The sequence below is a fragment of the Podarcis raffonei genome, chromosome 8 (assembly GCF_027172205.1).
Source record: "Podarcis raffonei isolate rPodRaf1 chromosome 8, rPodRaf1.pri, whole genome shotgun sequence".
Classification (NCBI taxonomy): Eukaryota; Metazoa; Chordata; class Lepidosauria; order Squamata; family Lacertidae; genus Podarcis; species Podarcis raffonei.
The window spans coordinates 4,577,818-4,594,291 of record NC_070609.1 but is presented as its reverse complement, the minus strand read 5'-3'; the positions used below and the strand labels follow the sequence as shown (position 1 = coordinate 4,594,291).

The 16,474-nt window shown below is 48.5% G+C and overlaps 1 protein-coding gene and 1 long non-coding RNA gene across 2 annotated transcripts in view; both read right to left on the bottom strand.

The window, feature by feature from the left end:
* LOC128420240 (uncharacterized) overlaps positions 1-16,474 on the bottom strand; it is a 241,864-nt gene that overhangs the window by 153,415 nt on the left and 71,975 nt on the right. The gene's annotated exons all lie outside the window — the stretch shown is intronic.
* LOC128420208 (cytochrome P450 2F3-like) lies at positions 127-16,132 on the bottom strand. The gene is made up of 9 exons (XM_053401755.1): positions 15,886-16,132; positions 11,896-12,058; positions 9,692-9,841; positions 8,091-8,251; positions 6,001-6,177; positions 5,345-5,486; positions 4,272-4,459; positions 2,075-2,216; positions 127-773 (listed from the first exon to the last, which is right to left on the bottom strand). The coding sequence occupies exons 1-9, from the start codon at positions 16,081-16,083 to the stop codon at positions 592-594; spliced, it is 1,503 nt and encodes a 500-aa protein (XP_053257730.1). The 5' UTR covers positions 16,084-16,132; the 3' UTR covers positions 127-591.

Below are 16,474 nucleotides of genomic sequence, written 5' to 3'. Positions count from 1 at the left end.
GGCAGGGAGGGAGGGAGAGGAGCTGCTTCCTTTGAAACCCGGGAAATTTAAGGGACATCCATCAATAAGGGACAGCAGCGGGACACGGCGCTGGGATAAGGGAGTTTCCCGCCAAATAAGGGACAGTTGACAGCTATGGCAAGTTTATTGACCTCAATGCTGACCCCGGAGTGTTGGTCAGGGAGAACAGATGACAGACTGCAGGGTGACTGCAGGACAACAGACCACAGCAACAGGCAAGAGGGTGGAGAGGGAGAAAGAGATAGATGAGAAAAGAGATAGATGAAAGAGAAGGAGAGGGAGGGAGAGGCCCCTCCATAATGGATTGCCACAGCCATTCAGAAAAAAACAAAACAAAGTTTGCTGTTTGATAGTAGAACAGACTCCCTCAGAAGGTGATGGCTCTTCCTTGGAGGTATCTAAGCAGAGGTTGGATGGTCCTCTGTCATGGATGCCTTAGTTGAGGTTCCTGCCTTACAGGGGGTTGGACTAGATGACCCTCGGTGTCCCTTCTGACTCTACACTCCCATGATTCTATGTCTGGCTGCAGGGGGGCGGGTGAGCAGCCTGGCCTTTGAGCGCAGTGTCCTTTTACCGGGCGATGAGGCAGAACTGGTAGGGCCGAGGGATGCTCCCCAGCCCCGTGGACTCCGGTGTGATGTCAATGTCCTCGGGTTTCATCAAGGGCTTCAGCTTGAAGTTCTGCAGGATGGTGGTGAGGAAGATGAAGAGCTCCATGACAGCCAGGCTTTCTCCCAGGCACACCCGCTTCCCTGCAAAAGTGAGAAGGAAGAGGGACAGAAATGCCTCTGTGCCTTTGAGGGTCAGGCAAAGGAGGATCTAATTTCTCCCTCCTCGCTCGAAGCATGTCCAAAACTTAAATCCAATTTTTCATCTTAAGAAATGGAACTTGATTCGCTTGTGGACACAGCATCCAGGAGAGCCAGACTCTCTCGGGGGCTTTCCATCCAGCGCCCCCAGTCCCTCCTTCCTTCCGAATTTGGGGCTGGTTTGTTGGGCATCCACGGATGTGTCTTTCCGTACCCCTGGGAAGATTTTGGGAGGCTGATTACTCCCATCTCAGCCTCTAATTGCCCCATGGGAGCCGGAGCGATGGAATTTTCAGCCATCTTCCGTGGCATCTCAAGTGGAATTCGCTCTGACATCATTTGAAGGTGGGCTTAGGGATGGAGTCCCCAGGTTGCCCACACTGGAGCAGACCTTCATAGGGAATAGAGGAACCTTTGGATCCCTTCCAAGGGGCGCTTAATCTCCCCTCTAGGTAAAGGTAAAGGGACCCCTGACCATTAGGTCCAGTTGTGGCCGACTCTGGGGTTGCGGTGCTCATCTCACTTTATTGGCCGAGGGAGCCGGCGTACAGCTTCCGGGTCATGTGGCCAGCATGACCAAGCCGCTTCTGGCGAACCAGAGCAGCACACAGAAATGCCGTTTACCTTCCCGCCGGAGTGGTACCTATTTATCTACTTGCACTTTGACGTGCTTTCAAAATGCTAGGTGGCCAGGAGCAGGGACCGAGCAATGGGAGCTCACCCCGTCGCGGGGATTCGAACCACCGACCTTCTGATCGGCAAGCCCTAGGCTCTGTGGTTTAACCCACAGCGCCACCAGCATCCTGCCTTAATAGCCATAGGCCTGGGTAAAGAGAGTGTTTTCGCCTGGAGCCAGGCGGGCCTCTCTGGGGAGAGCATTCCGCAAATGGGGAGCCACCACTGAAAAGGCCCATAAGAAGAGTGGACCAGATGCGGGGCTAGATGTTCCCTTCCAACTCTACAGTTCTGTGATTTCCGAGTTATCTCCCTGGGGAGGTTGTAGATTCTCCATCCTTGGAGGTTTCAAAGCAGAGGTTGGGTGACCACCTGCCATGGATGCTTGAGTTGGGATTCCTGCACTGAATTGGGGTTCCTTCCAATTCTACAGTTCCATGATTCTCAGAGCCTGATAGATCTGGCCAAAGGAGGCCCACCTAGCCGGGCATCCTGTTCTCACAGTGGCCAACAAGATGCCCATGATGGGAAACCCACAGGCAGGAGCTGAACCCCTGTCCTGCCCTTACCTGCCGAGAAAGCCATGAAGGCATCGTTCTTCTTGAACCGCCCGCTCTCGTCCAGGAAATGAGTCGGATCAAAGGAGGTTGGATTCTTGAAGTGCGTGGGATCAAACTGAGACGTGCAGATCAGGGGGATGATGTTGAGGTCCTGTGGGTTGGAGGAAGAGGAGCAGGAGGAAGGCATGGTTGAGAACCAAGGGCAATATATCCCTGGTAGACAGGTGTTGAGTAATGGGGGGGGGGGCTTAGCTCTAGGAGCACCTGTGCTGCCTGCAGAAGGTCCCCATTTCCATCTCTGGGAGATGGAGAACCACTGCTGCCTGCCAGTGTGGACAACACTGAAGTAGGTAGACCAGATGGTCCGACTCGCTGTGGCAGTCACTTACTATGTGTGAGTGATGTACTGTATTTTTTGCTCCATAAGATGCACTTTTTTCTTCCAAAAAAGTAAGGGGAAATGTCTGTGCGTCTTATGGAGTGAATGTGTGGTCCCTGGAGCTGAATTGCCCAGGGGCAAAAAGCAGATCATGCTATTTTTTTAAAAAAGGGAAGTGGGTGTTGAAACAAAGCCACTGATCGTTTGCCAATTGGGGAGAGAGATAAGGGACGCTAGAGATAAAGGAGGCTGCCTGGGAGAGGGGAGGTAAAAGCCCATGGATCCTCAGGATTTTTGCATTGGTCACCCCAAATTCACCATCAGATCACATAGCATGTCCACGGCCACAGCATGAACCACAAAAATCACACACCCACTGTTGCCAGGGGCTGCAATGGTGCAAAAACGTGGCTACAAAGCACGGATCCACATGGATCCTCAGGATTTTTGCATTGGGCTACCCCAAACTCACCATCAAATCACATGTCTGTGGCCACAGCATGAACCACAAAAATCATACATCCACTGTTTCGTTCAGAATATTTTTCCCCCTTGTTTTCCTCCTCTAAAAACTAGGTGTGTCTTATGGTCAGGTGCATCTTATGGAGCGAAAAATACGGGACCTTCAGTCGAGGGAAAGCTCTTCTGAGCTTAGCTCGGTGTGGCACAATGGCGAGAATGGTGGGTTCTGACCTGGGGAACCTGGGTTCGAATCTCCACTCAGTCATGAAGCCTAGTAGTGACCTTGGTTGAGTCAGTCACCACCTCTTCGCCTTGACCTTCCTCCCAGGTTCGTATAGTTAAAGCTATGGTTTTCCCAGTAGTGATGTATGGAAGTGAGAGCTGGACCATAAAGAAGGCTGATCGCTGAAGGATTGATGCTTTTGAATTCTGGTGCTGGAGGAGACTCTTGAGAGTCCCATGGACTGCCAGAAGATCAAACCTCCCCATTCTGAAGGAAATCAGCCCTGAGTGCTCACTGGAAGGACAGATCCTGAAGCTGAGACTTTGGCCACCTCATCAGAAGAGAAGACTCCCTGGAGAAGACCCTGATGTTGGGAAAGATGGAGGGCACAAGGAGAAGGACGACAGAGGACAAGATGGTTGGATAGTGTTTTCGAGGTTACCAGCATGAGTTTGACCAAACTGCGGAAGGCAGTGGAGGACAGAGGTGCCTGGCGTGCTCTGGTCCAGGGGGTCACGAAGAGTCGGACACGACTAAACGACTAAACAACAACAACACCTCCCAGGGTTGTTATATGGGCGAAATGGGGAGGGGGAGGAGAAGCCTTTGCACCACCTTGAGCTCTTTGGAAGAAAAAGCTGGCATATAAATATCTCAAGGGCTGTCCCGTGGAAGAGGCAAGAAGCTTGTCTCCTCCCGCTCTGGAGGGTAGGACTCGAACCCACAGCTTCAAGGAGATTCCGACTCAACACAAGGAAAACCTTTCTGACGGAAAGAGCTGTTCAACAGTGGACTCTCCTTCCTTGGAGGTTTACAAGCAGAGTTTGGATGCCCACCTGCCATGGATGCTTGAGTTGAGATTCCTGCATTGCGGGGGGGTTGGGCTAGATGACCTTTGGGTGTCCCTGCCACGGTTCTATGAAATGCCCTGTTTCCAAGGCCACATCATAATGTAAAAGGGAGGGAGTGCGGAGTGCCTTCTGCTAAAAGGACGCATGGCCAGGTCTTGCTCGTCTAGGCTCAGAGGACAGAGATCTTCCTAGCAGGCTTCAGGACAGCAGCCCATCGGGTGCCAAGGCAGGGTGCTGCCATTGGGGCCCCTACAGAAGGAGACCTTCGCTGTCCCCCCTTTCCCCACAAACCTTGGGGAGGGTGTATCCGCGGAACTCGACATCTCGCGTGACGGTGTGGGGCACCGCCATGGGGACGATGTCGGCGTAGCGCTGGATCTCGTGGATGACGGCGTCCGTGTAGGGCATCCGGCTCCTGTCCTCCATGCAGGGGCTGCGGTTCACCCCGATGACCCGGTCAATCTCTTCGTGGAGCTTCTCTGCGGCAAGGAAGGAGGGCGGGGAAAGCTCTAAAGTGGTCCCAGATGCAGCGACGGACAGGGAAATGGGCCGTGGTGGCTTGCAAGCGGTTAACGACGGGAAGAGCCAGTGTGGATGGGAGCAGAAAGGGAGAGGGCGCAGGAGTTTGGGAAGGCGAATGCAGACGAAGATGCCCTAGAAGAGGCCCCCTTTGACCCACTGATTTCAATGAGCTTCTTGAGCCTGATTCCAGCATGGCCCTGGGGGGTTGGGATGGATGACCCGCGGGGTCCCTTCCAACTCTGCAATTCTATGAGCCTATGAGGGTTCTAGCTCTTCCTTGGCATTTCTGTAGGTGAGACTTGGGCAGTTCAGAGCAACCTCAGACTGGACTAGAACAGGGGCCAGCAAACTATTTCAGCAGGGGGCCGGTCCACTGTCCCTCAGACCTTGTGGGGGGTGGCGGACTATTTTTTTTGGGGGGAAATGAACGAATTCCTATGCCCCACAAATAACCCAGAGATGCATTTGAAATAAAAGCACACATTCTAATGTAAAAACACCAGGCACTTTCGGGTTGCGCTCTCGTTACTTCCGGGTTTCGCCACTCGCGCATGTGCAGACGGTCAAAATGATGTCACGCGCATGCGCGGAAGCAGTGAATCGTGATCTGCGCATGCGCAGACGCACAGTCGTGGGTTGCGTTCACTTCAGGATGTGAACGGGGCTCCAGAACGGATCCTGTTCGCATCCTGAGGTACCACTGTATTATTATTATTATTATTATTATTATTATTATTATTATTATTATCCATCCCTGGCGGGCAGGTAGGACTGCACCCCCCACCCCCAAGGGCATTCCTGTGTGAGAACAGAACAGGCCCCCTTTGCTTTTGGAAACTGACCTTCCACCTCAGGGTGCCTCATGAGAATTCGGAGCCCGTATCTCAAGGTTGAGCTGACCGTCTCCGTCCCGGCAAAGAAGAGGTTCACCGTGGTCTTCGACATGGTGTCTTCGTTGAAGTGTGTGTCCGGGTTGTTTTTTTCCTGCAACAGGGATATGGGAGGGGCTGAGAAACCTCGACAGCTTCAACGCGACATGTGAAGAATACAATGCAGGATCCCGGGCATCATTTTCATTCTGCACCTGTGATGATTTGTGTCTATGATGATATTAGATAGATAATTTATTACGGTCGGAGACCAGCTTATAAAACACACTTGGGGGTATTATCCCAGAAGGAAAGCAAACATTTAAACAATGTACAACAATAAAATTAAAATTTATAAATGTGATAAGCGTATAGACACTTAAAACGTTAAGATACGCTACCACTTATAGTTTTATCTTTTTTTGGTAGACCACTTTGAGGTTGTTGCTGCTGCTTTGCAGTCGAGTGGTATATAAATTATGCGAAGTAAAATAGCTAAATTGTAGTCGGTCGAGAAACCACTGTTATAGAAGCCTCCTCCTGCTCACAAAACTGGAATTTTCCTGGCTTTCTGGCCATGAGGGAAGGGATCTCGAATTAACGACAGCTCCTTGGGACACTGAGGATACCTGCTGGATTTTGATGAGGAAGCAGTCGATGAAATCTCGGGGGTTGTTGACGTCCAGAGTTTGCCGGTTCATCTCCAGCCGCTCGCCTACAAACTTGGCCAGCTTCAGGTAGTTTTTGTAGATCTGGCGGTGAGGCCCAGGGACGTACTTCATGATCTCTGGGAAGCTGAAGAGCATCTGATAATAATAATAATAATAATAATAATAATAATAATAATAATTATTATTATTATTATTATTATTATTATTATTATTATTATTATTTATACCCCGCCCTTCCCGGTTCAGGGCGGATAACAACAAATCTAAAACATTTTAAAACACTTAATTATAAAATTATAAAAGAGCATAATTATAATTAATTATAAAAACAGCATAAAATACAGTATAAAAACATGAATACAGTGGTACCTCGGGTTAAGAACTTAATTTGTTCCGGAGATTCGTTCTTAACCTGAAACTGTTCTTAACCTGAAGCACCACTTTAGCTAATGGGGTCTCCTGCTGCTGCCGCGCTGCCGGACTGAATGAAAAAGCTTTGGCCTGATCGAACAGGCAGGCTCTTCTTATGGCACCTCCAGGTCCATGAGGCAGTTTATCTAGATTCCTAGATTCTTAGAGGTTTTTGGCCACTGTGAGAACAGGGTGCTGGTCTTAGATGGGCCATTGGCTTGATCCAGCAATCCTTTCCAATAATAATAATACAGTGGTACCTCGGGTTATGTACTTAATTCGTTCCGGAGGTCCGTTCTTAACCTGAAACTGTTCTTAAACTGAAGCACCACTTTAGCTAATGGGGCCTCCCGCTGCTGCCGCGCCGCTGGAGCACGATTTCTGTTCTTATCCTGAAGCAAAGTTCTTAACCTGAAGCACTATTTCTGGGTTAGCGGAGTGTGTAACCTGAAGCGTGTGTAGCCTGAAGCGTAAGTAACCCAAGGTACCACTGTAACAATAAAATTCAAAAATCAATTTGATAATCCCCAGGGCTAGCTAGCTGAATTGGTCCTACTTGGGCCAGCGAGGAGGCCAGGGGAGAATTAGCTGTGGGGTCTCAGAGCGGGTGATCTTCATAAAAGGGGAGGAGGAGGGAAGAGAAGGGAAATAAAAGATCAGGCTGAATTCAAATTAAAGGCCAGGGGAAATAGCTTTGTCTTACAGGCCCGACAGAAGGAGATTAAATCTTGAAGGGCCCTGGTCTCATGGGACAGAGCATTCCACCAGGTTGGAGCCATCACTGAGAAGGCCCTGTCCCTGGCAGAGGATAGTCTGACTTCCTTAGGGCCCAGACCACTAAACTATGATTATTCATGGACCTTAAGGTCCTCTGCGGGGCAGACCAGGAGAGGCGGTCCTGTTGATACGAGGGCCCTAAGAAGAGTCCTAGAAGAGGAGAAGAAGAGCCCAGTTTACGCACACCGCCCAGTGCATTCCCCAATCTTTTGATTGTGCCCATAAGAGGAGCCCGGAGAGCCAGGCTGCTGTTTTGGACCAAAGTCCCACCTCGTCTAACTAACACCCCCCAGGCCCAGTTCCTCTTCTCCCCATAGCTGTCAACTTACAGATTTGAAAATATGCGACCAGCAGCCTCGAAAATAAGGGATCAGCAGCCAAAATAAGGGATTTTCCAGGCACAGCTAGGTTCAACTTCTGAGCCCCTCCGAGCCAAAGGCAGAAAGCCCAGCCAGCAGCCAAACGAAGCCTCGAGCGGTGGTTCCCACAGCGCAGCAACCCGGCAAAGGGGATGCAGCAAGGAAAAACACCGTCACCTCTCTGCTGGGAAGCGCTGAGCAAAGGCGAGTCCCCAGGCAACGCGGGCGATTTGATCGGCACAAGGCATGCAAGCTCCACCCCCCAGTCATTCTTAGACTCCTTATTGGGTGAGCAACGCAGCCAAGCAACACAGTTGGAGCCTCCCTCCTCCCTGGCTGGCAGGGAGGGAGGGAGAGGAGCTGCTTCCTTTGAAACCCGGGAAATTTAAGGGACATCATCAATAAGGGACAGCAGTGGGACACGGCGCTGGGATAAGTGACTTTCCCGCCAAATAAGAGACGGTTGACAGCTATGCTTTCCCCCCGCTGGCTTCGACTCACCTGTCCCCAGGTGGAGCTCATGAGCTTCCAGTTGCTGTTGATAAGGTCCAGCAACATGAGGAATTTATTGTCAGTGTATTCAAAGCGGTCCCCGAAAACTAAGGTGCAGATGATGTTGGAGCCGGCGCAACTCAGGAAGAAGGTGGGGTCAAAGGGTTTGCCTGGGAATAAAGCGAGATGAAGCAGATCTATTGTTTTGAAAAGCACCTTTCACAGACCTCTTCTAGTAACAGCCCCAACAGTCACCCTTCTCTTTTAAATGGACTACCTTGGAAGGCGGTGGAGTCTCCTCCGATCCCTCTCAGGGATTTTTTAGCTGTGATTCCTACATTGAAGGGGGTTGGGCTAGATGACCCCTGGGGAGCCCTCCTACAGGTCTATGATTCCCACCTCTTGCTCTCCTGATGTTTAGAGATCTTTACAGTTTCTACAATGGCTGTGCTGGCCTGGGTTCATGGGCTTTGTAGCCCAAGACATTCAGAGAGCAACAGGTTTGTGAAGACTGAAATGGGATGATGATGATGATGATGATGATGATGATGATAATAATATTTTTATTTATACCCCGCCCATCTGGATATCCCTAAACTAAGGTTTCGTTATGCAAGGAGGGCTCTTTTTATCTAACACCCGCCATCCCAGATTGTACAGTGGTACCTCTGGATGCGAACGGGATCCGTTCCGGAGCCCCGTTCACATCCTGAGTAGAACGTAACATGCGACTGCGCTTCTGCGCATGCGCGGGTTGCGTTTTGCCGCTTCCGTGCATGCGCGTGACGTCATTTTGAGAGTCTGCGCATGTGCGAGCGCCGAAACCCGGAAGTAATGCGCTCTGTTACTTCTGGGTCGCTGTGGAGCGTAACTTGAAAACGCTCAAGCTGAAGCATATTTAACCCGAGGTATGACTGTATGAGCTAAGGCCACCTGTCATGGATTCCTTAGTTGAGATTCCTGCATTGCAGGGGGTTGGACTAAATGACCCCTGGGTGTCCCTTCCAGGTCTATGATCCTATGATTTTGTCATAATTTAAATCACAGGAAGTCTTTTCATCAGTTTGCTTTCAGTAGGGGGAAAGAGCCCAACATTACTGAAGAAGAAGAGGAAAAAGAGTTTGGATTTGATATCCTGCTTTATCACTACCCGAAGGAGTCTCAAAGCGGCTAACATTCTGCTGTCCCTTCCTCCCCCACAACAAACACTCTGTGAGGTGAGTGGGGCTGAGAGACTTCAGAGAAGTGTGACTGGCCCAAGGTCACCCAGCAGCTGCATGTGGAGGAGCGGAGACGCGAACCCGGTTCACCAGATTACGAGTCCACCGCTCTGAACCACTACACCACACTGGCTCTGAAGGATCCAATAATGAACACGCTCCTTTATTTTCTGTTTCTTTTCTCTCTCTTGGACCGGATTTTATTATAATAATATTTATTTATGCGTTTGTATCCCAGCTTTTCCTCCAAGGAGCTCGAGGTGAGGTATACACTGCTCTCTTCCCCGTTGAATCCCCACAACAACCCTATTCCAGAAAATGTTGGGAAATTGGTGGAGCAAATCCCTTTCCCCCCTTCCCCTTCCCCTGGGCAGCCCCTTCCCCATCAACCTTCAGTTTTGTGGAACTCAGCCACCAGGAACTGAGCCTCTTCCTTGATCCGCTCCTCAATGGATCTCTTCCCCATCCCAAAGTTCTTGAAGGTGCTGATGGCAAACCTCCGCAGCTGCCTCCAGCGCTCCCCAGTGCCGTACACGATCCCTGAGGGAAAAGCAAAGTATAAGCCCAGGGCCAGTGGCATGAACCCCCCAGTGAGAAGCCCCTAAGCCAGTTGTTCCGGGACTTTTTCAAGCCCACAGCCCCCATGAACTCATCCCCAGCATATCCACCCTACTCTGTCGAAAGCCTTATTCAAAATAGCGGTCTACACAGTCCAGTAAGGGAGATAATGACCCATTAACATTCAAAACAGTCTCAATTGCTTGCACTTTTATTTAAATTCCAGCAAAAACTATTTAGTTAATTCAACAAAAAATGATGAACTTGATACACGCTTTTCAAAGTCTGATAGTCATTTAAGCAATTCATTTAACTCTTTTTTAGGGATGTCCGAATCTGTGATTCCTAGTAGGTCAGCTTCTGTTTTTTTGCTGAAAGATATTTTAAACATTTTTTCCAATTCTGTTGCAATGTCTGATCCTTTTTCAAAGCCATCCAACTTGGTGGCCACCCCTTCATCCTGTGGCAGTGAGTTCCGTAGTTTAACTCTGTTGCTGCATAACTTTCTTGTACTAAACCTTGTAACATTTAACTTCGCCGGATGCCCACGAATTCTATTGTTACCAGAGAGGGATGAAAGCTTTTTCTCTACCCAATTTCTCCATGCCAGGCATCATTTTATAGCCTGCTATGGTGGCACTGTGGTCTAAACCACTGAGCCTCTTCAGCTTGCCGATCGGAAGGTCAGCGGTTCGAATCCCCGCGACGGGGCGAGCTCCCGTTGCTTTGTCCCAGCTCCTGCCTGCCTAGCAGTTCGAAAGCATACCAGTGCAAGTTGATACAGTGGTACCTCTAGTTATGGACTCGATCCGTTCCGGGGTGCCGTTTGCACCCCGAAAAGTCTGCAACTAGAGCGCACATGCGTGGTGCAATAGAGCGCTTCTGCGCATGCGTGAGGTGCACAGAGCACTTCTGTGCATGCGCGCGGCGAAACCTGGAAGTATACACTTCCAGGTTTGCAGCCTTCGTATCCTGAAAAAACACAACCGGAGACTGACGTAACAAGAGGTACGACTATAAATAGGTACTGCTGCAGCGGGAAAGTAAACAGTGTTCCCGTGCGCTCTGGCACTCGTCACGGTCCTCCGTTTAGTCATGCAGGTCACATGACCCAGAAAACTGTCTGTGGACAAACGCCAGCTCCCTTGGCCTGAAAATGAGATGAGCGCCGCAACCCCACAGTCGCCTTTGACTGGACTTAACCAACCATCATATCACCTCTGACTTGCCTTTCCATTGGGAAGCCAGATTTCCAATACAGTGGTACCTTGGGTTACATACGCTTCAGGTTACATACGCTTCAGGTTACAGAATCCGCTAACCCAGAAATATTATCTCGGGTTAAGAACTTTGCTTCAGGATGAGAACAGAAATCGTGCTCCAGCGGCGCGGCGACAGCAGGAGGCCCCATTAGCTAAAGTGGTGCTTCAGGTTAAGAACAGTTTCAGGTTAAGAAAGAACCTCTGGAACAAATTAAGTACTTAACCCGAGGTACCACTGTACCTGGTTTAAAGTCACTTAAAAAGGTAAAGGTAAAGGGACCCCTGACCATTAGGTCCAGTCGTGACTGACTCTGGGATTGCGGTGCTCATCTCGCTTTACTGGCTGAGGGAGCCGGCGTACAGCTTCCGGGTCATGTGGCCAGCAGGACTAAGCTGCTTCTGGCGAACCAGAGCAGTGCACGGAAACGCCGTTTACCTTCCCGCCGGAGCGGTACCTATTTATCTACTTGCACTTTGACGTGCTTTCGAACTGCTAGGTTGGCAGGAGCAGGGACAGAGCAACGGGAGCTCACCCCGTCGCGGGGATTCGAACCGCTGACCTTCTGATCAGCAAGTCCTGATCAGCAAGTGGTGGTTTAACTCACAGTGCCACCTGCGTCCCTTAAAGTCACTTAGCAGGAGTCTTAAACCACCACTTCCGGGGCTCCCCTGCTGCCCCCTTGCCTCTTATCACCCCCTCGGTAATCTCACCCAATACTTGGGGAGCTGCTGCAACGCTTCCTTTTTGAAATCAGCACCCCCCCATTTCCTCACCATTCCCTTTGCTCCACATCTGGACGGCGGGGAAGTCTCCTCTGCCGCTGAACTCCTCTGCCTTGTCAATCAAAGCCTCCTTGAGAACCTGGTAGCCAGAGAGGACCACGCAAGGCCGAGAGCCCAGGTGGAAGGTGTACATTGGCCCGTAGGTCTTGCTAAGCTGCAAAGAGGAGAAGGAAGCAGGAAGTTGTTTAGGATAGGGTCACCATCTTTCAAAAAGTGAAAATCCAGACACAAAAGATGTTGAGCTTTTCTTAGTTTTGCCTAAAGTTGTTGAGCTTTTTGGTTTGCGAACTCTCAAAGAAATGAAGTTTTTGAGCTATTTTAAAGAAAATTTGCCAAAATCCACACTGCTGATAACATCTTAAAAAGTAGAGACATCACCTTGCCGACAAAGGTCTGTATAGTAAAAGCTATGGTTTTCCCAGTAGTGATGTATGGAAGTGAAAGCTGGACCATAAAGAAGGCTGATCGCCAAAGAATTGATGCTTTTGAATTGTCGTGCTGGAGGAGATTCTTGAGAGTCCCACGGACTGCAAGAAGATCAAACCTCTCCATTCTGAAGGAAATCAGCCCTGAGTGCTCACTGGAAGGACAGATCGTGAAGCTGAGGCTCCAAGACTTTGGCCACCTCATGAGAAGAGAAGACTCCCTGGAAAAGACCCTGATGTTGGGAAAGATGGAGGGCACAAGGAGAAGGGGACGACAGAGGACGAGATGGTGGGACAGTGTTCTCGAAGCTACCAGCATGAGTTTGACCAAACTGGGGGAGGCAGTGGAAGACAGGAGTGCCTGGTGTGCTCTGGTCCAAGGGGTCACGAAGAGTCAGACACGACTAAACGACTAAACAACAACAAGAACAACAACAACACTGCTGACACGGGTTGCCATACACCTGGGTTTTTCTGGAGATTTCAGCGTTTTCCGCCTGGACACTGTTTCCTATGGCTCTATCTGGGAAATTCCAGATGTATGGCAGCCCTAATTTAGGCTAGCCGTGGCTTCATCTTCTGGCTCTTCTTGGGGCAAGAGGAGAATAACAGAAACCAAAAACCACCCTTAAAATAATAATAATAATAATAATAATAATAATAATAATAATAATAATAATAATAATAATTTATTATTTATACCCCGCCCATCTGGCTGGGCCTCCCCAGCCACTCTGGGCGGCTTCCATAAAAACCAAAAATACAGTAAAATATCACACGTTAAAAACTTCCCTGAACAGGGCTGCCTTAAGATGTCTTCTGAATGTCAGGTAGTTGTTTATCGCTTTGACATCTGCTGGAAGGGCGTTCCACAGGGCGGGCGCCACTACCGAGAAGGCCCTCTGCCTGGTTCCCTGTAGCTTTGCTTCTCGCAATGAGGGAACCGCCAGAAGGCCCTCGGTGCTGGACCTCAGCGTCCGGGCAGAATGATGGGGGTGGAGACGCTCCTTCAGGTATACTGGACCGAGGCCGTTTAGGGCTTTAAAGGTCAGCACCAACACTTTGAATTGTGCTCGGAAACGTACTGGGAGCCAATGTAGGTCTTTCAAGACCGGTGTTATATGGTCTCGGCGGCCGCCCCCAGTCACCAGTCTAGCTGCCGCATTCTGGATTAGTTGTAGTTTCCGAGTCACCTTGTTTCTTAGGGAAGGCTCCTTGAAATTGCACCACACATGGCATCACAGTCCTTTGCAAATGTAACAAAAATGCTTTCTTCTCTATTGCCTAATAGCCTGAGAGGTTGAGATAAACTTGCTACATATGATCACTTATGGTGGCAATGAAGATTGGTGCGAGAAATCTGTAATTTAATTTTGATGGGAATGATACTACTAAACAGACCATTTCTTGTTGTCCAAAATTAATGATACCAAATATTTTTTGATGATACCAATACATTGTCAAAATAATTCATGTTATGCATGATCTTGGCAGCTCAATGGAAAGCAGCCCCAAGATGTCCCTCATAGAGAAAAATATGCATAATTTGAGGTTTTGACAAGGCCTGGGACCTCCAAATGGTTTTTATGTGACTTGGCATTCCTTTATTGCATATATAGCAGAGGCATCATTTTCAAGACAGCTCTTGTCACAATATATGAAATCAAATCACTAATCCAGCCTTCCACAGCCTGGTTTCACTCCACATCAGCATGCTTTAGAAAAATAAAGAAAATACCAGCTGAGAATCCTTCAGCATTTTAATGCAAATTTCTCCTACTGTGGACATGTTTGCAGTTCTGCTTGATAAGCACAATTTGGCAATGCAATTTCCCCTAATGCAATGTGTCTGCACATGTTATTTGGACTATTATTTGCCTTTTACTGCATACTTCACCCTCTGTTGTCAGACATGCATTTTTTTGCACCCATTGCTCGGCCAGGGAACTTCACTGCAAAATTCAGAGAAGTGCAAATTTCAGAGGACAGCCGTGATTCAGTTCATAGCTTGTTCTGGAAAGCACAGAACTGGTTGTTTCGTCTTTAAATGTGCACCAAATAAAATTCCTCCCCACCCCACCCCTAGCTGACACTTAATTGCTTGCATATTGACTGCTGACTAGTTTTACCGCTGAGACAAACTACACACGAAAGCATGACACTTGGCCGGTTTTAAATTTGTGGAGGTAGAAAGTCCCAGGTCCTCTTTCTCTGGGCTCCTCCAGACATGCTCTTGCGCTACATTTTTAGGCACAAGTCTGAGTTTCAAACTTCCATGTCAGAGTGTTTTTTGGGTTTTATTGCCCCCCATTTCCCCCGTGAAAACCCACCAATCCACAGAAAACTGGAATTGCCATTTGTTTCTGTTCATCGTTAAAGAGCAGGTTTTCCTAGGCTGTGCCTAGAAAGTGCAGGGCAAAAGGTAATGATGGGCAAGTCCTCTGTCTCGCTCCCCTCCTTGTCCTACAGGCAGAAAGCTGAGCCTTTTCTCCCTTTCTCCATTCTCCCCCTGGGCTAAGACCCCAAAGTTGGTCCGCGTGCAATGCAGAAAAGGCCCTTCCAGCCCCTTCCAACCCCAGCCTCTTCTTACTTGAACTGAAAGGCAACTGAGGCAGAAAGAGCTCATTTTCAAGTACTGGGGCTCAAGCCTGCTTAGAATTATTATTATTATTATTATTATTATTATTATTATTATTATTATTATTAAAATCTGTATACCACCCTATACCTATAGATCGCAGGGCAGTCAACAACATAAAATTACAATATAAAAAGATGAACTGAACAACAACAACAACAACAAAGCCTAGTCCCTAGTACCCAAGGAGCTGCTACTAGCTCTGAAGATCTTACAGCGACAGAATGATGCTTTGTGCATGGCCAGAGGCACTTTCATTTCTCTGTTTCTCTGGCTGAAACCCCCCTTTTATGCTTCTCATGCCCTCAAAGAACCAAAATTCTGGCATTGTAGGTGAGGATATAAACAGGAAGGATTGTAAGTTATTTTTATATGCAGAGATGGCAGCAAGAATATTATTGGCACAAAATTGGAAGCAAGAAGAATTACCGGCGAAAGAAGAATGGAGAATTAAATTGACGGACTATGCAGAATTAGATAAACTAACAGGAAGGATTCGAAACCTGCGAGATCAGAGATTCTCAGAAGACTGGAGTAAATTTACAGACTATTTGAAAAGTAATTGTGATGGACAGATTACGCTAGTAGGTTTGCAAGAAGTTTTGTAAGGTGAATTATTTGAAATATTGCAAAAAAAGACAATGAGGAGAATTATTACTTAAAGATAATTAAAGGTAATATGAAATTAAGAAATGCATAATAAGTGATCAGAACGGAAAATCATCAGAGGCGTTGACGGAAGTCCAAAAAAAGAAATTGTATAAGATGTGAAGTTCTGTTGTATGAATGTTAATTAATATGTTGAAAATGAATAAAAATGTATTTTTAAAAAAGAACCAAAATCTATCCTGCTTTCATGCCTGATGTGGAAATTGTAAAATTACACCCCGACCCCCCACATGGCTGCCGTGGTCTCACTTCTTTCAGGGAATTTATCAGCTCCTTGATGTCCACTTGGTGCATGTTTCCAATGAAGGGGAGTGGGGCTGGCCCCGGAGGAAGGGTCCTGAACTTCTTTCTCGACGAGAAGTGGAGGAAGAGGAGGCACGAGACGACCATGGCCAGGAGGATGCCAAAGACCCCGCCAAAATCTATCCTGGAGAGGAAGAGCTCCATTTCGCCGGCCGCGGTCTGCAGAGCCGCAGTGTCTGTGATTTCGCCTGGAGGGGGATGTTATATAGATGCCCGCGAGACCAGCTTCTAACTGGCTGGAACAAGCTCCCCTTGGCAAACAATGCGTGCCCTCAGCTGTCATTTGCTAACCTCATGTTTGCTGTTGGAGGAATCTTTCTGGCAGAGACACGGAATGAAAACAAGCTGGTTCTGCTTAGCCCTCAATGAAGACCAGATGTAGGCCCATTTTGCTCTGCGTTCAGTGGCTTGAGAAACAGCATATATACAACCGTAACCAGATCTAACCTCTTATTTCTTACGAAATGCTGCATTTTCATACCTAAGAACACAAAATGCTGCATTTTAATGTTGTACTTTAATCTTGTTTTTAAGT